This window comes from Denticeps clupeoides, chromosome 12 (genome assembly GCF_900700375.1).
Source record: "Denticeps clupeoides chromosome 12, fDenClu1.1, whole genome shotgun sequence".
In the NCBI taxonomy this organism is placed as follows: Eukaryota; Metazoa; Chordata; class Actinopteri; order Clupeiformes; family Denticipitidae; genus Denticeps; species Denticeps clupeoides.
Genome location: NC_041718.1, coordinates 227954 through 252998, shown reverse-complemented (window position 1 = coordinate 252998; position 25045 = coordinate 227954). Strand labels below are relative to the sequence as shown.

At 42.0% G+C, this 25045-nt stretch overlaps 1 protein-coding gene across 1 annotated transcript in view; it reads right to left on the bottom strand.

Moving 5' to 3' along the window:
• The window catches only part of LOC114800370 (E3 ubiquitin-protein ligase RNF123-like), a 98599-nt gene that overhangs the window by 37109 nt on the left and 36445 nt on the right, over nt 1-25045 (bottom strand). The window contains 1 exon segment of the mRNA XM_028997650.1: nt 16043-16127. Coding sequence (XP_028853483.1) covers nt 16043-16127 — 85 coding nt within the window.

Here is a 25045-nt window from a genome sequence, read left to right as displayed (position 1 = left end):
TGCACATCATACCGTGTATGACTGTGTATGTGACAAATAAAATTTGAATTTGAAGTTGATGCTACATTGCACAGCAGCGCCTATCGGAATATGGCGGCGACATCGACGTATGATGCAGCTCGTCATGCGGCATCTACCCATATGTCTCCAAATCGAAAGTCGTGTGACCAAACATGTCACATCCGACTGAAGTGAGACTTCAGTCAGCTCGCAAACTTTGAGAGAATGGATCGGATATGTTGCCAATCCAATCCATGTACTAATCATTTAAATCGCAGCTTTTTGTGTTCATGTAATCGCACAGACTAACATCGCGATTACGATTGCGATTAGATTAATCGTGCAGCACTACTGCCAGCTATGCAGACCAAACTCACGTTCCTCTGGTACAGGGACATAATGGCCCTTAACAAAAGGCCATCCACCCCATACTCTTGGAGAGCCCCCCATAGGGACATGGTCACAAGCCTTATCCAAATCCACAAACACAATGTGGATTGGTTGAGCAAAGTCCCATGCCCCTCCAATCACCCTAGCAAAGGTAAAGAGCTGGTCACAGTTCTACGGCCAGGACAAAAACCACATTGCTCCTCCTCAATCTGAGAGTCAACCATCGACCGAAACCTCCTCTCCAGTCCCTTGAGTAGACCTTTCCAGGGAGGCTGAGGAGTGTGATCCCCGTATAGTTGGAACACACCCTCTGGTCCCCCTTCTTAAAAACAGGGCCCACCAACCCCAGTCTGCCACTCCACTGGAACTGCCCCCGATGTGCACACAATGTTGCAGAGATGTGTCAACCGCGACAGCCCTACAACATCCATAGACATGAGATACCCAGGACGGATGATATCCACCCCATGGGGCTCCACCGCTGTATAGCTGTTTGACTACCTCAGCAACTTCTCCCCCTGAGATTGGACAGTCCATACCCAGGTATCCCAGCTCTATTTCCTCCTTGTCGGGTGCGTTTGTGGGATTGAGGAGCACCTTAAAATATTCCTTCCACCGCCCGACTATAGCCTTATTCGACGTCAGCAGCTCCCCATCCCCACTGTAAACAGTATGAGTGAGTTGCTGCCTTCCTCTTCTGAGGCGTCGGATGGTTTGCCAGAACCTCTCTGGAGCCCATTGGTAGTCTTTCTCCATGGCTTCACCAGGTGGTGATCAGTTGACAGCTGTGCTCCTTTCTTCATCCGAGTGTCCAAAACATATGGTTGCAGGTCAGATGACATGACTACAAAGTCAATCATTGATCTGCGACCTAGGCTTCCCTGGTACCAAGTGTACAGATGGGCATCCTTATGTTTGAACATGATGTCGTTATGGCCAAACTGCAGCTTGCACACAAGTACAATAACAAACACCACTTGAGTTCAGATCTGGCGGGCCGTTCCTCCCAGTCATGCCCCTCCAGGTCATGCTGTCATTGCCCACATCAGCGTTGAAGTCCCCCAGCAGGACAATGGAATACCCAGTCGGAGCACTATCTAGCACTCATCCCAGGGACTGAAAAAAGGGTGGGTACTCTGAGCTGTTATTTGGTGCATAAGCGCAATTAACAATCAGAACCCATTCCCCGACCCAAAGGTGCAGGGAAGCTCCACTCTTGTCCCCTGGGGTAAACCCCAACACACATACTGAGAGTCTTGGGGCTAACAAAAAGCCAACCTCAGCCCTCTGCCTCTCACCTGGAGCAACTCCAGCAATGAAGAGTGTCCAACCTCTCTCAAGGATTTTGGTTCCAGAGCCAATGCTATATGTTGAGTCGAGTCCGGCTATATCTAGACAGTACCGCTCAACCTCTTCCACAAGCTCCAGCTCCTTCCCTGCCAGAGAGGTGACGTTCCATGTCCCAATAGCCAGTTTGTTGTCTGGGGATTGTCTGGGGATCGGACCGCCTTGGTGTGCCACCTGAATCACATTACACCGGACCCCTTCATGTTCCTCCTGCGGGTGGTGGGTCCACAGTTCGATGAGCCCATGTACTGGGTAATCTGACTCTCTGTTGTTCCACCCATGAAAGATCTTCTGAACCATTCTTTGTCTCACCCTTTACCTAAGACCATTTTGTCATGGGAGACCCAACCAGGGGCACCAAGTGCCCCAGACAACATACAGTAGCTCCTATGATCATTAGGGCTCTCAAACTCCTCCACCACAATAAGGTGACGGTTCAAGGAGAGGACTTAATATTCGGTTGCACACTCTTTGGGGCAAAAAAAGCCTGAAACCAATTGCTTCCTATGATCATGAAGAAGCTTTGAACAGGAATTTTATACCACTCTTATTCTACAAAATGCTTAAGGCCTCTTCGTTTTGAAGGGTGCCTTCCTCCTATTTTCACATCTCTCCATAAGTGATCAATCAAATTTTGATCTAAAGTCACACTTAAAAGTATGTTTGTCCAGCTGGAAAACCCATGCCCTTTCTGACACTATGCCCTACACTATGCCACAAAATTGGAATGGGGGGATGAACAGGACAGTTGAATGGTGAGGGTGGCATTTCATCAACAGCAATAAATAAATAAATAAATAAATACATAATGAAGAAGTAATAAACCGTAAGTCCAACCTCTCTCAATAACCAATCAAACTTATGGCAGTCTTTATATTGCCCTGGACCAAACCAATTATCAGACAGACAATAAATCAATTATATTCACACAAACATTGAAACAGTTCATACATATCAGATTGCACATTCATCAAATAATAAACATTTCAAATATATGGTATCACATTAATTTATAAATCATTTTACGCAGTTACCAATAAACTCCCTCTGCCTCAATGCCATTTGGTAAACCTTTAGCTCTGCCCTTCCCCAGCACCTGGGAACATTTAAGAGGCTGCGAAAAGCCCCCATAATATTTCTTAATCTTCACCATGTTGACTGTTGGTACCATGTTATTTTAATTGAATGCCTCATTCTGTTTTCTGAACAGAGTAGAATGATGCGCTTTACCAAAAAGCACTACCTTGGTCTCATTGATCCACAAGATGTTCTCCTTGAAGGACTTTTTTTTTATTTTTTAATGTTTTTTTCCTGCCATAGCTTTGTATTTCGGATAGTTCCAGCTGACAATGCTGCACCCTGATTTTGGAGAAAACCTTGACTTTGATGTGGGCTGTTCATCCCCCATTCGGACTATTCTGCTTTGAATGTAAGCCTTCTGCTACGATGTATGACTTCATCAGTGATCGTAATTAATATAAAGAATAAAAGGTCATCTGCACTTAAGGCAAAAGGACTTCACCATATTATTGCAGCCTACAACATAAAATGTGATGAAGGCCTCTCGAATTGATCTGACCAGATCATGGCCAGGATAAATTGATCTGACCAGATCATGGCCAGGATAATAGGTGTGACTCTTCTTTGCCAGAACATAATGGTTTTGCATGGTTCACGGGAGACCTCTCACATCTCTTTCATCTGCTAAAAGCATTGTCAAAAAACCTTTACTAATGATTAACATTGAGAAGAAGGCGACAAGGCTATTTCAGAGATGATGAACATGACACTTGAGACTTACAGCTGTCTTATTTTAGATGTGTTTTAGGCCCACAGATAAGTTGTCCCTTATTGTCCATCTGAGGCTTTGCAGTCTTTTTATTTAAAATTAGATGCACTTTTGAAGCTTATTTAGAATGTAATCAATGCTTATGATAGTTCTTGAAGCAATTGTCATTGAAATCACCTTGAAATCTATAATCTACCATAAATGTGATGTATTTAACCAAGCATTACATACATACCAAATTACAGCTTTTACACTCCCTTAAAAACTGGAGTGGTGCTGACAGAATGACCTTCTGAACTTTTTTCTTTGCTTTTCAAACCAGTGTAGTTTGTTCACAAACTACCCAAATTCTAGGTATTATATTATTGGTTCCAGAGGAAACATGCACCAAACCCCACTTGCTGCATTTAATACATCACTTAGTCAATATATATAATCAGTATGCGGTTCTCTCTTCCTTACAGAGAGATCATCCGTGGTCCTAAAACCTCTCCAGTGTACTCTATTTTTCTGCTCACTCCACAGATTTGCAACAGGGTCAAATCAGGGGTTTTAGATGGAAATGACATATACTTGATTTGTTGTGGTTATTGCAGGGTTGATCTGGATGTTCCTGTAATATTTATTATTACAGTAAAAATGGGCATTTCAACCAACCTATGATGGGCACATCTCCCTCATTTCTATGACAATGGTTGTGTCCCTAGATGTGTGTCCCTGTTTTTTTTATGTAAACATGCTTTAGTTACATTGTTTCACATTCATTTGAAAGGGTGCCTAATTATTTTTTGGTTAAAAAATGAGGGGCTTGATGAGGGTTTTTTTATTAATATGCAGTATACATTAAAGATACATATTTTTCTAACTGCTTAGTGTAAGACAAATCTTTTGAAAAAATATTTTCCTATTTGTTTATACTCAAAAAAAGAGATAATAGCAAAATGCACTGTACAAAATATTTTCCTCAAATAAGAATTTCCCACAAATCAGTTGAACATAACGTCCACAAACATTTTACTTATTTTTTAAACTTGAACAACATCTGCAAAGTATTTATTCTTTCAGCATAATAGTTCAATGAAATATGCAGTGATAAAAAAAGATGAATTATAGTGAATAAAAAGAACAGCTACTGTGTCTGCAAACTGGATTATAATATATTTATTTATAACATATATCTGTACAAAATTTGAGTGAACTGATAAATGTGAGTGCAACAAGCATGGGAATTAGCTCTAGGCACCTGCATCCTGGCTACCATATGTCAGAAAGGCTCAGAGGAATAATAAAGAACACCAATACCCTAAATGTCTTTTCAGGTTTATCAGAAGGTCAGTCTGTCAGCACCACTCCTGCTCAAATGTCTTCAGGATGTAATGAGCATGGTGGTCAGATGGTGAAGAGAAGAGAAAGATGATGGGAATGAATTGTGGTTCTTGGGCTCACAGCAGTGAAAATTATTCATTTATTTTGAGGAAATAACCAGGTTTTTAAAAAATTTAAAAATAGATTCATATTTAAATAAAACATAGATGAAAATAGATCCGTGCTCTCAAAAACATCTGTGTCAAAAATGGCTCTTATAACAAATCACCCCAAGTGCAATAGTTTCTATTTATAATAACAGTACACATCGTCTGAGTATGCCTCCTGCCTCTTTTACCATTTTCTTCCCTTCAAAACAATAAGATAAGAAGACATTACAAAACAATGCAATAAAACAGCATTGGGTAACATGAAAGTTAATTGTGAAAAGTCATTTTTTGTTGTTGATAGACCATTGTAGGTCAGTATAACCTTATGTGTTATGAATGTCTGTATGAGTAAAAAACTATTAATTATAACTATTAATATTATAATAGGTTAATTGTTTGCTAATATTCCATTTTGTCCGAAGGGGCAAACTTAGTTTCATTATGGCTTTACTGTATATATTATAGCACAGCAGAAATAACTAGAACAATTAGAATATATTAAAAAATTACAATGAATCACAGTGCCTCACAGGTCCAAACAGGAGAAAGAGGTTCAGATCTAGACTAATAAAATAAAAAGTTTCTTTCATGAACAAGCAATTTCATGTTACCTCTAGCACATTTCTTTTGCAAGCATGATGTACTCAACTGTTCATTGCCACCTCTAGACACCCAATCAGTCTAGTTGGATTACTAAATTGCATGATAAAGTGGAGTTGTACGTAGTGCTCATTCCTGATGTTTTGGGGCAGTGGTGGCCTAGCGGTTAAGGAAGCGGTCCCGTAATCAGAAGGTTGCCGGTTCAAATCCTGATCCGCCAAGGTGCCACTGAGGTGCCACTGAGCAGCTCCGTCCCCACACACTGCTCCCCGGGCGCCAGTCATGGCTGCCCACTGCTCACTCAGGGTGATGGGTTAAATGCAGAGGACAAATTTAACTGTGTGCACCGTATGCTGTGCTGCTGTGTATCACATGTGACAATCACTTCACCTTGCTTTTAACAGATCATGAAAATTATTTATACCACTATTCTTCATGTGAGAAATATTTTGAAATGTTCTTTTAAAAAAGAAAGTTCAAGGAGTAATACTGAATGGAGCAAGACCAAAAGGTTTAGCTTGAAAGTGGTGTGAATTTCCCTTTCTTTATAATAAAGTTCCAATCACCATAGCAGAAATATAAGAGGACACCTAAAGATCCCCAGCTGCATCTGCTATGTTCAAAAATGCCATTCAGATAGGGGGGATTCCCACTCTCCACCCCCATTCCCTTCAAACCTCCATCAAAGCTCAATCATAGGGTACAGGGTCAAATGTGGATATGAAAATGAGCCATTGTGGAGAAACATGGCAGCCAAATCTGATGCAAGAGGAAAACCAGTGTGCTTGATCATTGGCCCTTAAAACCACGGCAATCCTACTCATGTCCTGCATCTCTGCTTCCTATTGTGCCCTTTTGTTCAGCAGCCTTAATCAGTGTAGTAGATTAGTTTTTCAAATTTGAAGCATGCAGCCTTGGCATGCTGACATTGAAAGGGAGCCCAGGTATTTTGGGGCAGAATAATTGGGGTTGGTTTTATTTGTCAGCATTTGGGGCACCTGGAGACACACCTGGACCCAATCAAGCCTGCAGTTAAAAGGCGTATTGCAGCCGCCCACAAGCGGCTGTGACATTCTGTTGTGCACCCTGCAACGTATGTATAGTGTTGTATTGGGTTCTGGCAATCGCCACACACCTGCGAGCTAGTTTAAGTTCTCCCCTTTGTTTCTCTTGTTTTTGGCCATCGAGCCTGGTTTTGTTTCTGTTGTCATATTATTATTAATAAAATTCCGTTCTCAGTATGTCCCAGCTCTGCGCTTCGTTCCCCTGTCAGCTCGCAGACATGACAGAATGTTGCAGCCCAAGCTGAAAGCGCAGAGGAAAAAAAAGCAAAGGAGCACCAGGAAGAACTCAGCCAGTCGAAGTGAGTACGGGCACCAGCGGGGAGAACTGGATGATTGCCTGTGGGGCCAGGTAGTTCTACAGTGGAATGCACCAGGACCGGGATACAACCCCCACGTACTGGTACAAGCGATTTCTTCCTGACGATACAGAGGTTTTGAAGCGTTCCTCTGGTGGGGAGATAATCCATGCCCTGGCTCAAGGGGGTAAGCAGGGTGGATGACACATATGACTTCCGGGAGTAAGATGACTACGAAGGAGACAAGGCGACGAGAGCGAGGTATGACGTGAGTTGGTGGGCGGTCGGGCATTGCGCCCATCCGCGATCGTCGCGAGGTCTGTGACGACCCACGTAGCTTCCCTGCGGTGCGATTATGACGAGGGGAGAGACGGACAGCGAGGAGGAAGACTCTCCAGTTCCGGTTTGTGGACACGCTTTCCCTCTGCCCGGACATTCCTCAGCAGAACGGCAGCACAGCAACCCAGCACCCCCACCTGCTGTAAAGGATGTCTACCACCCTCCATGCCACACGCCCACCACCATCTCCAGCAACGCCCCCAGACTCCGGTGAGAAATGCCCATGGTGCCTGGATCCCTTCTCCATAGCAGCCGGTACATGCCAGTCCTTCCTAACATCCTGTGGCGTGTACTGTGATGCTCTTCCCTCCCTCTCAGATGTGGACAAGATCTCCACCATTGTCTATGTGTGTGTGTGTGTGTGCGCATATATTTTGAGTCCGTATGTTGCCCTACTTCCCCTCTTTGTGTCCATCAGATGACGACCAAGCAACGGAGCCGAACCCCAGGGAGAAAAGTTCCTGATACCGGCCAGTAAGGGCCTGGGTCTGCCTCCAGAGAGGTGGAGCGCCACAGAGCCCCCCTGGGAGGCATGAGGATCCAGCTGAGACAGGCAGGAGAGAGGCCTTGCTTGTCCCGACAGACGCAGAAGGGGCTGTCTGGTTGGTCCGGCGAAACCCCCACACTGGCACCAGGGACGCGCAGCGGGAGGGGGCTGCACATGCCCAGAAGGCACCACCCTGGGGTGCAGGAAATGATCACCAGAGAGTCCAAGATTGCCTCCCTGCACCGCAAACAGGTCGGTGGATGATGTAGTGACTATTTGGCTGCATTACATCCTACAATATCTCAACCGGCCAGGAACCTACTCCAGGATCCTGGTTGTGTCTCGGCATTCAACATCATTGTGCCTGAACTCCATACGTCCATACTCTCCCAGCTCAGTGTGTCACCTGCTACCTGTCAGTGGATCACCAACTTCCTGACAGACAGAAAGCAGCAAGTGAGGCTGGGGGAGATCACTTCTGGAACACAGTCCCTCAGTACTGGTGCCCCTCAAGGATGTGTCCTATCCCCACTGCTCTTCTCCCTGTACACCAACGACTGCACCTCCAGGAAATCAAAAACTCCTGAAGTTTGAAGACGACACAACCGTCATTGGGCTCATTCAGGATGTTGACAAGTCTGCATACAGACAGGAAGTTGAGTGGCTGGTACTCTGGTGCAGTTAGCACAACCTGGAGCTGAACACGCTTAAGTGTGTTCAGCGGTGTCTATTGTGGAGACCTTCAAGTTCCTGGGCACCACCATTTCATAGGACCTGAAGTGGAAGACAAACATCTCCTCCATTCTCAAAAAGACCCAGCAGAGGGTCCTGAGGCAACTGGGGAAGTACAGTCTTCCACAGGAGCTGCTGATCCAGTTCTACACAGCAGTCATTGAGTCTGTCCTGTGCTCCTCCATCACCGCCTGGTATGGAGCAGCCACTAAAAGAGACAGGATCAGACTGCAGCGGACCGCAAAAAAGGATCACCGGTTCTCCCCTGCACACCATCCAGGACCTATACCTCTCAAGATTCAGGAAAAGACCCCCTCACACCCTGGTCACAGTCTTTTTGACCTGCAGACCAGGACCACCCAACACAGGAACAGCTTCTTCCCCCTCGTCATCTCACTCCTAAACAGCTGAAACTGTCACACTGCAAATCACCTAACATTGTACATTGCACTTTATGTACACTCTGTATATAGGATTTAGATTTTTGCCTATTTATTGTACTGTACATGCTTCATCCCTTCATTCATACACTTATAGACCTATGTACATTCTTATATATACTTATACTCTGAAGATATATTTATTTATAAACAGTATAAACAAATTCCACAACTTGTACAATTACACTTACACACATGCTTGCACATTGTTGTTGTTTTCTTTTTATACTGTACTTGAGAGACACCATCTACAAATTCCTTGTATGTGCTTGCACATACTTGGCCAATAAATATGATTCTGATTCTGATGTATGCGGCCAAAAGTATGGCTCCTGACCACTTCAGGCCATACTTCTCCCAGCAGATGAGATGAGTGTAAATAGGTCCCACTGGTTTCTGCCAGTTCTGAGTTGATGGAACTGCAGTACAACTTCCTGCAGTATAACTACCTTGTCTCTTGTTGCTGTTTTCCGTCTAGTCATGGTGTATGACTGCCTTCCACAACCTCACCTTGGTACTACAGTGTGGCTGTTTTTCCACTGAGTTTTAAACCTTCCACACAACTGATTCTGTTTCAGCAAATGACTGTGTTTCAACTTAAATGTGAATTAATCATTTAATTCAGCACCTGTTTGTTATAACTGATTGATCATACACTTGAATATAATCCTACAAAGCTAATGTTTTTGTTATGGGGATTTAATGTAGCGTGTGCAAGGGGAGAAACTTTACACGGTGAAGTCGAGGTGTAGGGCTGTCAGAGAAGAAAAGCCGCCTCCATTTTGGAAAATCCGGAGGGGTAGGTATTGGCTGTTGGCACAACCTACTGGCTTGGAGACAATTTCTCCTTTCCTGACCCAAATATACAGTGGCTTTAAAACAGAGACAAATGTACCAATTCAACCTATAAAACTGCTGAATATTCTCCTACTTAAAATGCTGATGTCAGTTTGAGGCAACTGGGAAACCAAGAAAGGTAAAGACAAACTGTTAAATTATGTATGGGACAGTGTGCCTCATACACTTTTAGCACTTTGTCTATTGATTTGAAATTTGACCAAAGCTTTCCCCCCATTCCTCAAAACCAATTCCAGCTAGCACTCAACCCAGTATAGCTCAAACTCAATCTCCTTTTATAACTTAATATCAGTCTATACAGAAGCATTAAATCTAAATGTAGCCGAGCTGCCTGCAACCCAGAAAATTCTTCTTGGTCCTGGCTTAAGTGTAACCCGACAATCTGTCCCTAAGGGGCTGGCATGCGTCTCTGTGTCTGGTACCAGCTAACAGCCATCTGCACAACTGAAACATAATTTACCCTCAGGAAGACTGCTTCCACACTGTGCCAGCCTCAATGCCCAAGCAATGTGTTAAATCAGTCTAAGGCCAAACCATCGTTCTAATTAGTGTTCCTTATTTACAGTTTTTTTTATTGGTTTGGCGCAGTTTTCACAAGCAATTGGCAATTGGTACAAAACTCTTAGTACTTATATCACAACAGATCATCAAAAGTGCACCTTTTCAAACATTTCAGCATATTTTCAATTGTGTTAGTACATTACACAATGACAAAATATCTTTTTAACTACACAAAATAAGTGTTTTATCTAAATAAATGTTTCGTTCACAGTTACTGCCTATCATAATGTTATCACTATAAAATTTTTGATTTGCATCTCTTATTATTCAGTTTAATACATTTGTCTGTCATTTAATTCAACTGATCTTAATGTTTAATCATTGAATCATTCATTATGTCTGACTGATTGTTGTCTGGTCATTTGTAAGTTACACATTGCTGCAAAAGCTTTCAATCTAGAAATACTAATTGTAAATTGTTTCCCCCTGATGATCACAATTAGTTACCATATAAGTAGAACTGTGTTTGAGACTTTGTACTGTTCAAATATGGAGCAGGATAGACTCGTAGGGAGAGGAAACATTCATTGAAGAGGTGGTGGTGCTCCTCGACAGAGAGGTGGGCACAGACAAAGAGAAAGAGGTGGTGGTGCTCCACAACAGAGAGGTGGGCACAGACAAAGAGAAAGAGGTGGTGGTGCTCCTCAACAGAGAGGTGGTCTTCAGAGAAATGTAGGCAGAAGACAACGCACCATCATCTCTAATGAGCCATCATTGTTGACCATGTGGTTAACAGAGGCATTACCATGGCTGAGGCTGCCAGGTTGGTACAGCCAATTTTACAAAGATCAACTATCAGCTCTATCATCAGAAATTTTCGCCAAGAAAACTGGTATGTCTGCTATAGCAACTTCACTTCTAAAATATAGTACTCTATTGAATAGATGAACTACATGTAATTGTCAGTTTACAGTTATGTAATTTGTAATACTTCAATATTGTCACCCACGTGTTTTGACTGACCAGCAGGAGTTGGCTGTGGTGGAAATGGTCAGGGCAAGGAATGACATGCAGCTGTCTGAAATCGAACAGCAATGACACCTTTGCCAATGTGCCATCAATTTGCCTTCCAACGATTTTCCGGCTTTTGAAGAAGCACCAGGTTTCCATGAAACAAATATTCTTTTGAGAGGAACAATGTCCAGGTGAAACAACGGCGTTCAGAATATATTCAGGTACAACACTAAACTGGCATGCAATTACTGTAACAGTACTGACAACTATTACTAAACTAAACTAAATTATCATTTTAGAGGGTGATGGAGCTGGATGCTGCTGTGAATCATCACAAGTATATTTTTGTTGATGAGGCCGATTTCAATCTGGCAAAAACTAGACGCAGAGGACGTAACCTTATTGGACAAAGGGCTACCATCCAAGTCCCTGGACAACGTTGGGGAAACATCTCAATGTGTGCAGCTATATCTGAAGATGGTGTGGTAGGCTGTAGGCCAGTTCTAGGGTCATACATCACTGGACACCTGTTTTTTAAATGAACTGGAGCAGGCCTGTCAGGGAGGAGACATGTCTATGTTTTGTGGGGACAATGTCAGCTTCCACCATGCACAGCTGGTTCAGGAATAGTTTCAAACACATCTCGCTTCATGACCCTCTATCTTCCACCATATTCCCCTTTCCTCAACCCAATTGAGGAATTCTTCTCTACATGGAGGTGGAAGGTGTATGATCTTGACTGCTGAGCAATGTCAAGCCTGGATTCGTCATGCCAGGAGATTTTTCCCAAGGTGCCTGAACAACGAAGACATCCACTGTGATGTTGATGAAAATGTATGGCCCAATGTTAATGACCGACTTGATTAATTGTGTAAAAGTGATAAAAATAAAATAAAATAAAAATATATTTTGCTTATGTAAATGACTTTTTTTCCCTCCCTTTTTCATGTGTGTGTATATTTATATTAGTGGTGGGCCGTTATCAGCGTTAACGTGTTGCGTTAACGTGAGACTCTTATCGGGCGATAAAAACGTGCTGCGTTAACGTGAGACTCTTATCGGGCGATAAAAAAAATCGGCGTTAATCTATTCACAAAGGTTGGGAGCTGGGTCTATACTACGCAAGCTATTGTGCAGGAGTTAAATGGTTACACTAGATTTATAAGTATATTTCTTCTTTCTTGTGTCTTTTAGTTTCTTATTTCCTAAAGCCCATTGAGACATACTGTATGTGATTTTGGGCTATATAAGAAATAAATGTTGTTGTTGTTGTAAAGACTTTTATTTTGTTTTTGAGACCCGGTTCAGGTCTCTTGGACACATGGCGTGAGCTGTGAGAGGTGCGTGGGGTTTCTCTGCAAAAAGTTATTTCTTTCATTTTAATTTATGTACATATTAGGAATATTCTGCATGTGTGTAATTTTGTGAATATTATTTTATGTTCTTTTAATACTGTATATTGTAGAGAGAGGTGCAGAAAGACGCGATGTGTGATGCGATGTTCTGACGTGACCTTGCTTTTTGTACAGAATACACTTTGCACAGAAAATCTCTTGGGTGTCAGCTCATCATTTGTGGTTCAAGAAACGAAATCAAAAAGATACACAATGCAGAAGAAGAACCGCTACACTATGATGACTTTCACCTTGATATTTTAGCACGGATGTATACCTAGCCGAATTGCACTGTAGGGGGCCAGAACGTGTCTTCGAACTGTGAAATTACCACATCAAACGTGACGTGGTAACATGGATGCAGCTATTTAACTGAATAAACAGTTGGTAAACACAAGTACATCTTATTGAACATAATTTATTTTCATCACCAATGATCATAGTAGAACAGCTTTCTCAAGCAGTTTGTGATGCATTTTGGAAACAGGAGATGAGCCCCTGGTCTAATACGCCACCTGGCTTGAAAAACCCGTTCTCAAAGACTTACTTTTAGTCATTATTTGGGTAGCACACATATTGTGAATGCCTTCGGCAGAATTCAAATGAGCCATTTTAATATCTAGATTAATCTAGAATCTAGATTAATTCCAAGATTACAGTGAGATTAATCTAGATTAAGAAAATTAATCTATGACAACCTCTAATATATAAATAAATAAAACACACACACACACCCACACACACACACACATATATACACACACCACACACACACATATACACACACACCACACACATATATATATATATATATATATATGTGTGTGTGTGTGTGTGTGTTTTTTTTTATTTATTTTTTTTTGTCTGAACATAAGTGTAATATTTGCTGTCAAGTTTTAAGGTTCAGTTACACTCATTCATCACCAAGGACAATTTGAAACGCTTACCTTGTATTATTTGCTCCTGAATGAAATGATTGGTACTAAGTACTAAGTTGAAAAAAGATCTTACTGTTTTGTTTGGGTGATTAAAGCAAATGTTCTCAAAATATATCACAATGATCATGTGTTCTGAAACAATGATTAAGTGGAATGAAAATATGTGCAAATACAATGAAATCATGACATCAGATTTGAAAGAATGACTAGTAGTGTTACAAATGTGATCAAATGTGAGTTTTGAAAATGCACACTTTAGTTATGAAAATAGTAAACCAATAAAACAAAAAATGTAATAGATTAAAATGGCAAAATCAGTGGCAAGACCACCACGAACAAATAGAAATAGCAGTCAACACCCTGTGTGGAAACAACATGAAGGCATCTAGGCTTTTGCAGGTAATTCGCCGACATTTCAATGACATGCCATCACACCCACTGCTCTCTCAATGCTCTCTGCTGTGAATCTTTCATTAATTGCAGGTAGGAGTTTGTCCACAGGAGGAGTTTCATTCAAATGCTATAATTTTCCTGCTACCTGTGGAGGATCGGACTTTAGTATTATTTATATGCATCAGTATTTTTCCAGAGTTGTTCACGTGCTGAATCTGACATGTACACAGATCACCCATAACATTATGAAGACTAAATTTTAGTGATACAATGATCAGGCAGTGTCCAACTATTTTTTTTTAAGAAGTGAAGCAGGTGAACTCATATTGAGCACTGGTGCTATAGTGCTTCATTTTGAAAGACAGGGTCAAGTGTGGATATGAAAATAAGCCATTGTGAAAAAACATGGAAGCCAAATGTAATGCAAGAGGCCAAGAAGATCAACGCATTAAACCATGATAATCTTACACCAGTACTCATGTCCTGTATGTCTGCAACCCATTAAACCCAATTTTCAGAGAGGTTGAAGAAAGAAAATGCTTTTGATTGCTAAAATAAAGGTCAAAAGGGAAAGCTTATAAAAGCCGATGGCCTTTTGTTCAGCAGCCTCAGCATCTGAGTAGCCCAGATATTTTAGAATATTGGTTATATTCAGTTCCAAGAAATATGAATACATGACAAACCTTTGATCAATTATATCGAGCTTATATGAGCCTATGGAGGGCTATAAACCAAGCATTTCAGGGATGCTGAGCACATGGCTCCAGTGGTGCAATCAGTTAGCACATGGTACTTATGAAACAGTGTCTGATGAGCTATGCCAAGGTTGTGAGTTCAAGCCTCACTTGGAGAAACGTATCTTAAAGATCTTTAATCATAGTTCTTTTCATTATTTTGGGGCAGTGGTGGCCTAGTTGTGGCCCCGGAAGTGGCCCCATAATCTGGTTCAAATCCCAATCCACCAAGGTGCCACTGAGGTGCTACTGAGCAAAGTACCGTCCCCACACACTGCTCGCCGGTTGTCTTTCATGGCTGCCCACTGCTCACCAAGCGTGATGGGTTAAAAGCAGAGGACACATTTCGTTGTGTGTGCATTGTGTGTGCACTATACTTTGTTTCACAATGACAATCACTTTACTTTCACATTCCCACCTATGGGTGGTAGTAGCCTAGTGGGTAACACACTCGCCTATGAACCAGAAGACCCAGGTTCAAATCCCACTTACTACCCTGAGCAAGACACTTAACCCTAAGTTGCTCCAGGGGGGACTGTCCCTGTAACTACATTTACAGCATTTATCAGACGCCCTTATCCAGAGCGACTTACAATCAGTAGTTACAGGGACTTACTACTGATCAAACGTGACGTGGTAACATGGATGCAGCTATTTAACTGAATAAACAGTTGGTAAACACAAGTACATCTTATTGAACATAATTTATTTTCATCACCAATTATCATAGTAGAACAGCTTTCTCAAGCAGTTTGTGATGCATTTTGGAAACAGGAGATGAGCCCCTGGTCTAATGCGCCACCTGGCTTGAGAAACCCGTTTCTCCCGTTGAGAAAGACTTACTTTTAGTCATTATTTGGGTAGCACACATATTCTGAATGCCTTTGGCAGAATTCAAATGAGCTATTTTAATATCTAGATCAATCTAGATTAATTCCAAGATTACAGTGAGATTAATATAGATTAAGAAAATTAATCTATACCCACCTCTAAAAAAAAATATATATATATATATATGTGTGTGTGTGTGTGTGTGTGTGTGTGTATATATGTCAAATAATGTTTTTCATATGTTTAACCATTTATAGACAAGAAGACATGTCATGTTCTGTGCATCAGGAGAAAACAAGGTATAGATCTACCTATGTGTTTGTATGCATGTTTAAATTGGCATTTTATGTTGTGCTTGTGTGTGTCTGTGTGAGTGAGTGAGAGAGAAAGTAAGAAAGTACACATTATCTTATATCTTACCCTCGTCTTTCACTGTCCATCAGTATGCATACAAGAATCCCTGTAACAGCCACTAGGATGGGGTAGTGGTCAACACTCTCCAGTCCTGTACATGGACACATACAAACACACACACAAACAGAAATAAAGAACTGAATATGAACATTCTTCTATTAATTTCTTTATTATCTTATATCCATTACAGTAGCCCCACCAATTAAGATGTCAGATTCAAAAACACAGTATAAATCAGTATAAATGCCAATTCTACAAATGCTTCAGTTTAGCAGCTGATGAGAATTTAATCTGCAATAAGTTGCAAGTTTATAATAAGAACAAGCCATGATTAAATTCTACCCAAATGACTGAATCTGTCTATCCACCTGCCTACCTTTCTGCATGCCCACAGCCTGCCAGTCATTACGCATGATCAGAGCCTTCCACAATGCTAGACATTATTATAAAAGTCTATACGCAAAATTAAATCAAAGAAGCTTGAACGTTGTTGCAGCTTTTCACAATCAGACGCCATGGTGAATGGATTTGTAATTATCGAGCAATTTTCTTGCATAATTTACCCAACATAGCAAGTAACATTTTTATTTGTGCATTGCACTCCATTATCTAAGGCGGTAACATGTAAAAGACATACTAGCGCACATGTGTATACCTGCACATGCACAAACAAAAGATATCAAGACTACTAGAATTTTTTTTTTCCCTAATAGGGTCACATAAATTCATAGTCTTGGATCAGAATGTAGAAAACAGAAAAAAGAAGAAAAAAGCTAATAAAACTAATGTTTTCTTCCAGACATGATGCTTTGAATTCAGGCTAAAAGGTTCTATTTTCATTTCGTCACACAAAAATACAGAAGGTTAAAGCTTGGAGCAGATCCTTCTCCTATAGAGCTCCGCAGCTGTAAAACAGCCTGCCGGTTGGTGTTTGGGACACAGTTTCAGTGTTTAAATCTTAATTGATAACACACCTGTTTACTCTGGCTTTCTGTTAAAATCCCAGACACGGTATCAACTATTAAGTCCACTTTATTACACAGTCACATAATCAAGCACAGGTAAAATGGATGGAAGACAAAGCAACAAGACTTCGATGGCTAGTGGGAGAAGCTCACGATCATCCATGTCTTCTGCCAGTGCAGCAATACGTGCACGTGCCAAAGCTTCAGCTGCCGCTGCTTCTCTACGCATAACAAGCGCTTCTAACTCAGCATCTCTTTTTACTTTTTCTATCTTGACTTGAGCTTCTTGTTCGGCGTATGCAAGGCGTGTTTTTGCTGCCTCAGCTTTGGCATGTGCACGTATTGCTGCACTGGCAGAAGACATGGATGATCGTGAGCTTCTCCCACTAGCCATCGAAGTCTTGTGCTTTGTCTTCCATCCATTTTACCACCATGTAACACCAGCTTTTCCTTGTCTTTTCACTGTGCTGTCCTCACTACAGTGTGGAACTGAAGCTATACAGCCAGTTAAACTCTTCCCGCAAATAATGGCTTGAGTCGTCGTAAGTTTTCTTTTAAGCCATTTACTGTGACTTCATTTATTTACAGAGACAGAGTGAAAACTATAACACAGAAAACATAAATCAACCATCCTGTATGTGTTTAACAATCATAAATAAATTGTCTTTGTAACATACATTTACGTTTCTTTTCTTAAACAAATAATGCCTTTAACATTAACCTAACACTTTAATTTATGAAATTAGTACTCACGACATTGCATCTGTGGTGATTACAGTGTGGATTACATGCGATGGACCCAGATTACACACAACTGAATTCTAGTGTGGTCTTGACGAATTATAAGGAAACAGGATATGACCCATAACAACTTCCTGTACAAAATAAAGCACTCGCTAAAAGTTTCTAACTTTGAACCTTTCAAAATAAAGTTGCACTCAAAGGATGCCTTAGAAGGCAGCACACTCCCCGCCTGATCTCTGTGAGGTCACTAACCAGAGCTAATACATACTAGTCTTTACCCAAAAGCAAAACAACCTCCGAAGCTGGTCTGAGAAAGGTCTTTGAGTTTCCCTGATTAGTTGTCCTTAACTCCACCTTTCGTACATTCCCGTCCCCTCCAGGGAACGCTTTCGTAATCACAGCCATAGGCCAGTCATTACGGGCAGCTTGTCTGTCTTTAAGAAGCACAATGTCTCCTTCTTGCAAGTTCCGGTGTGACTTGTTCCATTTCCTACAATACTGCAAAGTTGGCAGGTACTCTTGCCTCCAACGAGTCCAGAATCTATTTGCAAGAACCTGCACTTGTCTCCACTGTTTGGTGAGAAGATCTTTGTCTGTGAAGTCTCCTAGTATAGGTGGGACTCCAACCTTCTGGTTTAACAGCATTGAAGGTGATAGCATGAATGAGTCCTCAGGATCATCTGAAACTGGGATTAGTGGTCTTGCGTTGATGATGGCTACTACTTCTGCCATTAATGTGCATAGAACATCGTGTGTTAACCGAGTGCACTGATCACGAAGCATTGCATCCAGAATCTTCCTAGCTACTCCGATTAGTCGTTCCCAAGAACCTCCCATGTGTGAAGCATGAGGGGGGTTGAATACCCATGAACACCCTTGTTGGCTTAGGAACCTCTGCACTGTGGTCTCAGGGTTGTTCCCACTCATTCCAAGCTCCTTACACGCTCCTACAAAGTTTGTGCCACAGTCAGACATGAGCTGTTTAGCTGGTCCTCTCACTGCGAAGAAACGTCTCAGGGCGTTGATACAGCTTGAAGAATCCATCGATTCGATGACCTCGATATGTACTGCTCTGGAACTCATGCAGCCAAACAGAATAGCCCAGCGCTTGCTTCCTGCCTGCCCACTCTTAGTGCGCCGTGCAATGATAGACCAGGGTCCAAAAACATCTAACCCTACGTAAGTAAAAGGAGGGCAGGTTTGGAGACAGGTAAGTCAGCCATGCGTTGTGTTTGCAGTTTGCCTCTGAGCTTACGGCAAGTTACACATTTATGTAAGGCAGAGTTAATGAGCCTTTTCCCACCTAAGAGCCAGAACCCTGCTGCCCTGAGAGCTCCCTCCGTGAGGTGACGACCTTGATGCTGGACCTGAGAATGATAATGCCTGACAAACAACAAGGAAACATGATTGTCCTTTGGCAGAATTATTGGGTTAGATTCTCCAATGTCCAGATTAGAATTTTTCAGTCGCCCTCCGAGACAGATGAGATTGTTCTGCAGGATTGGACTGAGGTGAAGAAGATTGCTGCTTGAATGAACTGGTTCATTCATCATCAAGGCTTTGAATTCCTTATGGAATGCTCTTTTCTGCACAGTGCCAATGAGGATCTCCTTCGCTTGAGATAATTCTTCTGGAGTGCGAGGAAGATCACACTTATGCCACACTTTACACTTATCAGTGCACTTCGAATGAATGTGAGACCTTGCATTGTGTATTAAGAATGCTATGGCCTGAATGAGAGAACTCAAACTAGAGAATCTTTGAAAGCATTCCGCTTTGAGGTTCTTTTTGAGCTTCTCACTGGAGTACGGACATTCACATCCAGCTCTGGTTCAACTAGATCAAAAGGTTGAGCCTGCTCCGATTCATTAGGAGTGTTCATGAGAAATTGAGGTCCTGAAAACCACGTCGTCTTTGCCAGGAGCAAAGCAGGAACAGAACTTGATGCGAGGTCCACAGTATTGTCCTCCGTGCGCACATAATGCCATTGTTCAGGCTTCGTAGTTTGATGAATCCGCTGAACCCTGTTATGGACGTACACATAGAAGCGTCTCGATTCATTGTGGATGTAACCTAAAGATACCTTGCTGTCGGTGTAGAATTTCATGGAATCTAACTTTAAATCCAGTTCATCTTTAATCATGTCTACCATTTCCACAGCTAGAACGGCTGCACAAAGCTCCAGTCTTGGAATTGGTTCAGACAGAGGTACGAGCTTGGACTTTCCCATCACAAATCCGACCTGCACTTGTCCGTTCTCTTGTACAGTTCTCAGGTACACAGCACCAATAGCTTTGGTAGATGCATCAGAAAAGGTACAGAGTTGTATGTGTACTGCTTTGGCTGAAGAAGTACGTATATGTACGTGGTACATAAAGGTGTCTTAGCCTCTCTAGTGAGTTGTGCCAGACTTTCCACCTGCCAATCTTATCTTCAGGGAGCGGCGTGTCCCAGTCCGACAGTTCAGCTGTGAGTTCTCTTAGAAGAGCTCTTCCCTGGATCGTAACTGGTGCCAAGAACCCCATTGGGTCGAATATACTATTTATCGTGGAGAGGACACCACGACGGGTGAATGGCTTGAGGTCTTTCGCCACAGAAAAGGTGAACGTGTCACTTGTCACTTCCCACAGAAGACCTAAACTGCGCTGAGTGGGCACAACTTCCCCACTGAGATCCACATTCCATTCAACTGCTGCGTGGTCTTCCTGAAGGAAAGCTTCCAAGACTTTTCGGCTATTAGAAGCAAACTTGTGGAGCTTGACATTTGATTTGGCAAATGATGACTGCGTTCTACTGAGCAGATCAATGGCTTCAGCATCAGATGGAAGGGAATGAAGTCCATCGTCCACATAAAAGTGCCGCTCCACAAAGTCAATTGTGTCGCTCCCATGTTCTCTCTCACCCTCTCGGATAGCTCTCCTGAGTCCATAAATAGCTATGGCAGGAGACGGGCTGTTCCTGAAAACATGGACTTTCATTCAGTAGTCTATGACTTGTCATTGTTCTTATACCACAGAAACCTCAGGTAATTCCTGTGATCTGGGCATACTATGAAACAGTGAAACATCTGCTGTACGTCTGCTAGTATAGCTACATTTTCCTTGCGAAACCGCATTAGTACTCCAAGCAGCGTGTTGTTAAGATCAGGCCCTGTGAGAAGCACATCATTAAGAGAAACTCCAGAACACTTAGCGCTCGAGTGAAATACCACCTTGATTTGACTTGGCTCTCGAGGATGGAACACCCCAAATGTTGGAAGGAACCAACATTCTTCATTCTGTCCCAATGGTGGCGCTACCTGTGCATGATCGTTCTCCAGAATTTTCCCCATGAAGGCTACATACTTTTGTAACATCTCTGGTCTCTTTTTTAGACTGCGCTGGAGTGATGTGAAACGTTTGACTGCTTGCTCATGATTATTAAGTAAGCGTTGTCTCGGTTGTCTGAACGGGAGCCACCCAACTGTTAGACTCATTTCTGTAGACCTCTTTGTCCATCGTCTTCAAAAAGATGTCATCTTCGATTGAAGGAGCCAGCTTGTTGTCACGCTCCGTTTGATTGACGACTGTTCGTCCTAACAATTTTCCTGCAGATTGGTCGGTTTTTAAGTTTCTCTTCCTTGCCCCTGTGTCAGGATCTATCCTTTCTTTGATACACAGAAAGTTTGTACAAGGTTGGAAGATTGAAGGTCTACCATTTTTTAACACTGTTGTTTTAAATGAGTTAACCATTGCTTGTGTGTGCTCCCTAAGCAGACTTCTCCAACTAGAACCCATCCTAAAGTCTAGCCGTTGTGCAAAGGGGGCATTGTGAGGTCCGTTAACTTGCTCCCTCACTTTATGTACTCTTTATTATATCTCTACCAATCAACATGAGTATCTCAGCTGTAGGATCAACCTCTGGAATAAGCTTAGCTATCTTACGAAGATGGGGATGGTGACGAGCCACATCTTGCGTCAGGATTTCCGACCGATTATCGAGTATGTCGTCGCACTCTATGAGTGGTGGAAGTGGAACAACAACTCCTCCTTCATGAGACTCAACCACGAACCCTTTGGCTGTCCGTCCAGATAATTCCACTGAGCCTGAACACATTTGCTTCGCTGCTGCTGTGCTCTTCTCCCTCCCCGCCATCATGTGGTGGAGTTGTAGCTGCTTGAGCTTGAGGTGCTGGGCCAGGATGCATAGCAGTGTTATGGTGAGTGCTATCACATTCTATACACTTAACTGCATTTGAACAGTCTTTTGCTACATGAGCAACAGAGCTGCAACATTTAAAACAGATACATTTTTCTTTAAGAAAGGCTTTTCTCTCTTCTAGACTTTTAGCTCTGAAGGTTCTACACCTTTTAAGTGGGTGAGGCTTTCCATGAAGTGGGCACGTTTTATCTGGATCACTGTAGCCTTTCACAGGGCTGCTACTATGTTGAAGCTACATTTGTCTTATGAACACATAAAAAGGCAAATGGAGGAAACTGTCCTCCGTTCTTTTCCTTGTACCGTGAACCAGTTGAAACCCATTTATCTTGTAGTCCATAAGGTAGCTTGGCCATGATTGATTCGATGCCACGTGCTGTGTCTAAGTAGGAAAGAGCTGGGAGATATCCATCTTCCTTGGCACACTGTACTTCCATTAACAAATCTGCGAGTTCTCTAAGCTTTGTGTGTTCCTTGCCTGAAACTCTTGGGAAACTGCTCAGTCGATCGAAAAGAGACTTTCCAATTATCTCAGGTGCTGCATAGCGTTCATGGAGACATTCCCAGGCCTTTTTAAGAGCCATGGCTGGATTTGTTGCAATGCTGACCGTAGGCGTCTGACATGGTCACTGGATTCTTTAATGAGGCATTTTACTAATAAGTCCAGCTCCTCTGTAGCTGCGAGATTCAGTCCTTGTGTCACATTAACATACAATGACTCTCAGGCAAGATAATGTTTAGGCTTGTCATTAAACTGGTATAAACTTGAACTGACCAGTTCTCGATGTGCTAAATACTGGCTCAAGTGTCCAGCTGTTGGTGTGCTATGAGAGGCTGTTGACATATGGTGGAGGAAAAAAGGCTGTGTCAACTTGTTCGAAGTGGAATGACACTCATTTGGACAGCTTTGCTGACTGGATTCTACATGTGCAGCCTGATTGTCCATTCTATTTGGTGATGTGACATAGACACAGTAATTTATTGGTGTATGCTGGTTGGCGAAAGTAGCATATGATGTCCGACATCCTTGGTAAAAAGGGTTGTGAGGACTGACCGTTTGAGGATTAACCGCTTCTTCGATTGAGCAATATGCATGAAGACCTTTTTTCTCTGTGTGCGAGTTGAAAGGGTCAGCAATATAATTACTCGTTCGCTCCATTTTATCTTCCTCTGATGGACCCGCTTCATCTAATAGCAAACCATTTCTTGTCACATCTGCTGCTTCTCTACGCATAACAAGCACTTCTAACTCAGCATCTCTCTTTACTTTTTTTACTTCTCTCTTTACTTCTTGTTAGGCATATGCAAGGCATGTTTTTGCTGCCTCAGCTTTGGCACGTGCACGTATTGCTGCACTGGCAGAAGACATGGATGATCGGGAGCTTCTCCCACTAGCCATCGAAGCCTTGTCACTTTGTCTTCCATCCATTTTACCACTATGTAACACCAGCTTTTCCTTGTCTTTTGACTGTGCTGTCCTCCTACAGTGTGGAACTGAAGCTATACAGTTAAACTCTTCCCGCAAATAATGGCTTGAGTCGTCGTAAGTTTTCTTTTAAGCCATTTACTGTGACTTCATTTATTTACAGAGACAGAGTGAAAACTATAACACAGGAAAACATAAATTAACCATCCTGTATGTGTTTAACAATCATAAATAAATTGTCTTTGTAACATACATTTACGTTTCTTTTCTTAAACAAATAATGCCTTTAACATTAACCTAACACTTTAATTTATGAAATTATGTACTCACGACATTGCATCTGTGGTGATTACAGTGTGGATTACATGCGATGGACCCAGATTACACACAACTGAATTCTAGTGTGGTCTTGACAAATTATAAGGAAACAGGATATGACCCATAACAACTTCCTGTACAAAATAAAAGCACTCGCTAAAAGTTTCTAACTTTGAACCTTTCAAAATAAAGTTGCACTCAAAGGATGCCTTAGAAGGCAGCACACAGTGTTAAATTCACCTCAGTTAGGCTGTCCTAGTTAGGGTACCGGGCCACTGTTGTACAAATATACTACTATAGCCACATATTTCTGTACCAGTTACAATGCCACCTTATGCCGCTGCTTCTGTTTGTTCTCTCCGAGGCACTGAATCAAGCGCCCAAACCACTTTCAGAGTCCAGTGAAGCGATCACCAAATGAATCCTCGTCCATAGCAATGAACAGCAATGACTTAGCATGAAACAAACCACAGAGTCACCACTGCCACCACCACCGTAACAGCTAAAGCTTCAGGGATCTTCAAATGGACCAGTAGCATTATAATGGACAAGTAATGTACACCATGGCAATAGACTAAAACCTACTCTGCACTTTCCAGTACCTCCAAACATGAACACTGGCTTCATAGTCACCTCTTCCCTGATTACTCAGATTGGGTGGCCAGATCTAGGCCTGGTAGTTCCAAATTTCCTTCATTCTAAAAAGATTTTAGAAAAAGGCTATAACGTTACCAAATACAGAAAAAGTGGCCTGTAATTAATAAAATATAAGTGCAAAAAATATTACAAATATGTTAGTGAAAACAGCAACTTAAAATGTAAACGAAGGTAATTTCTAAGAGTCCATAAAGTCACTTTTATTGTAAATAGTTTATAGCTCTTGTAAAGAACAGCAGTGCTGACTGTGAACATATCAACATGCTCTGGTGTCAGCCTGGCTCTCTACACTGAGATAATATTTCCAGTTGCTGTGAAGAATAGGAAGTTATATCACAAATTAAGATGAAGGTGAACTATCATAATTGAGTACTACTAAATCTTAATTAAAGGTCCCCTATTATTATTGTTATTTGCTTTTATGTAGGTCTTAGTGTTCCCCTAATACTTTATTTAAAGTCTGTTTCCGAAATTCAGCCTTGGTGCAAAATTGCAGCCATTTTTTGCCAGTCCCACAATGAGATTTGTGTCTGTAGCTTTAAATGCTAAACACCGACTGTCTGACTGATGTCAAGAGGTGGATGGCCTTAAATTTCCTGGAACTTAGACTGAATGTATGCTTTTTGGTAGTTTGTCTGTTTTAGAGTCCGTTTTAAAATTCTTTTATTTGTTTTTAAATCACTGAATGCCTCAGCTCCAGCC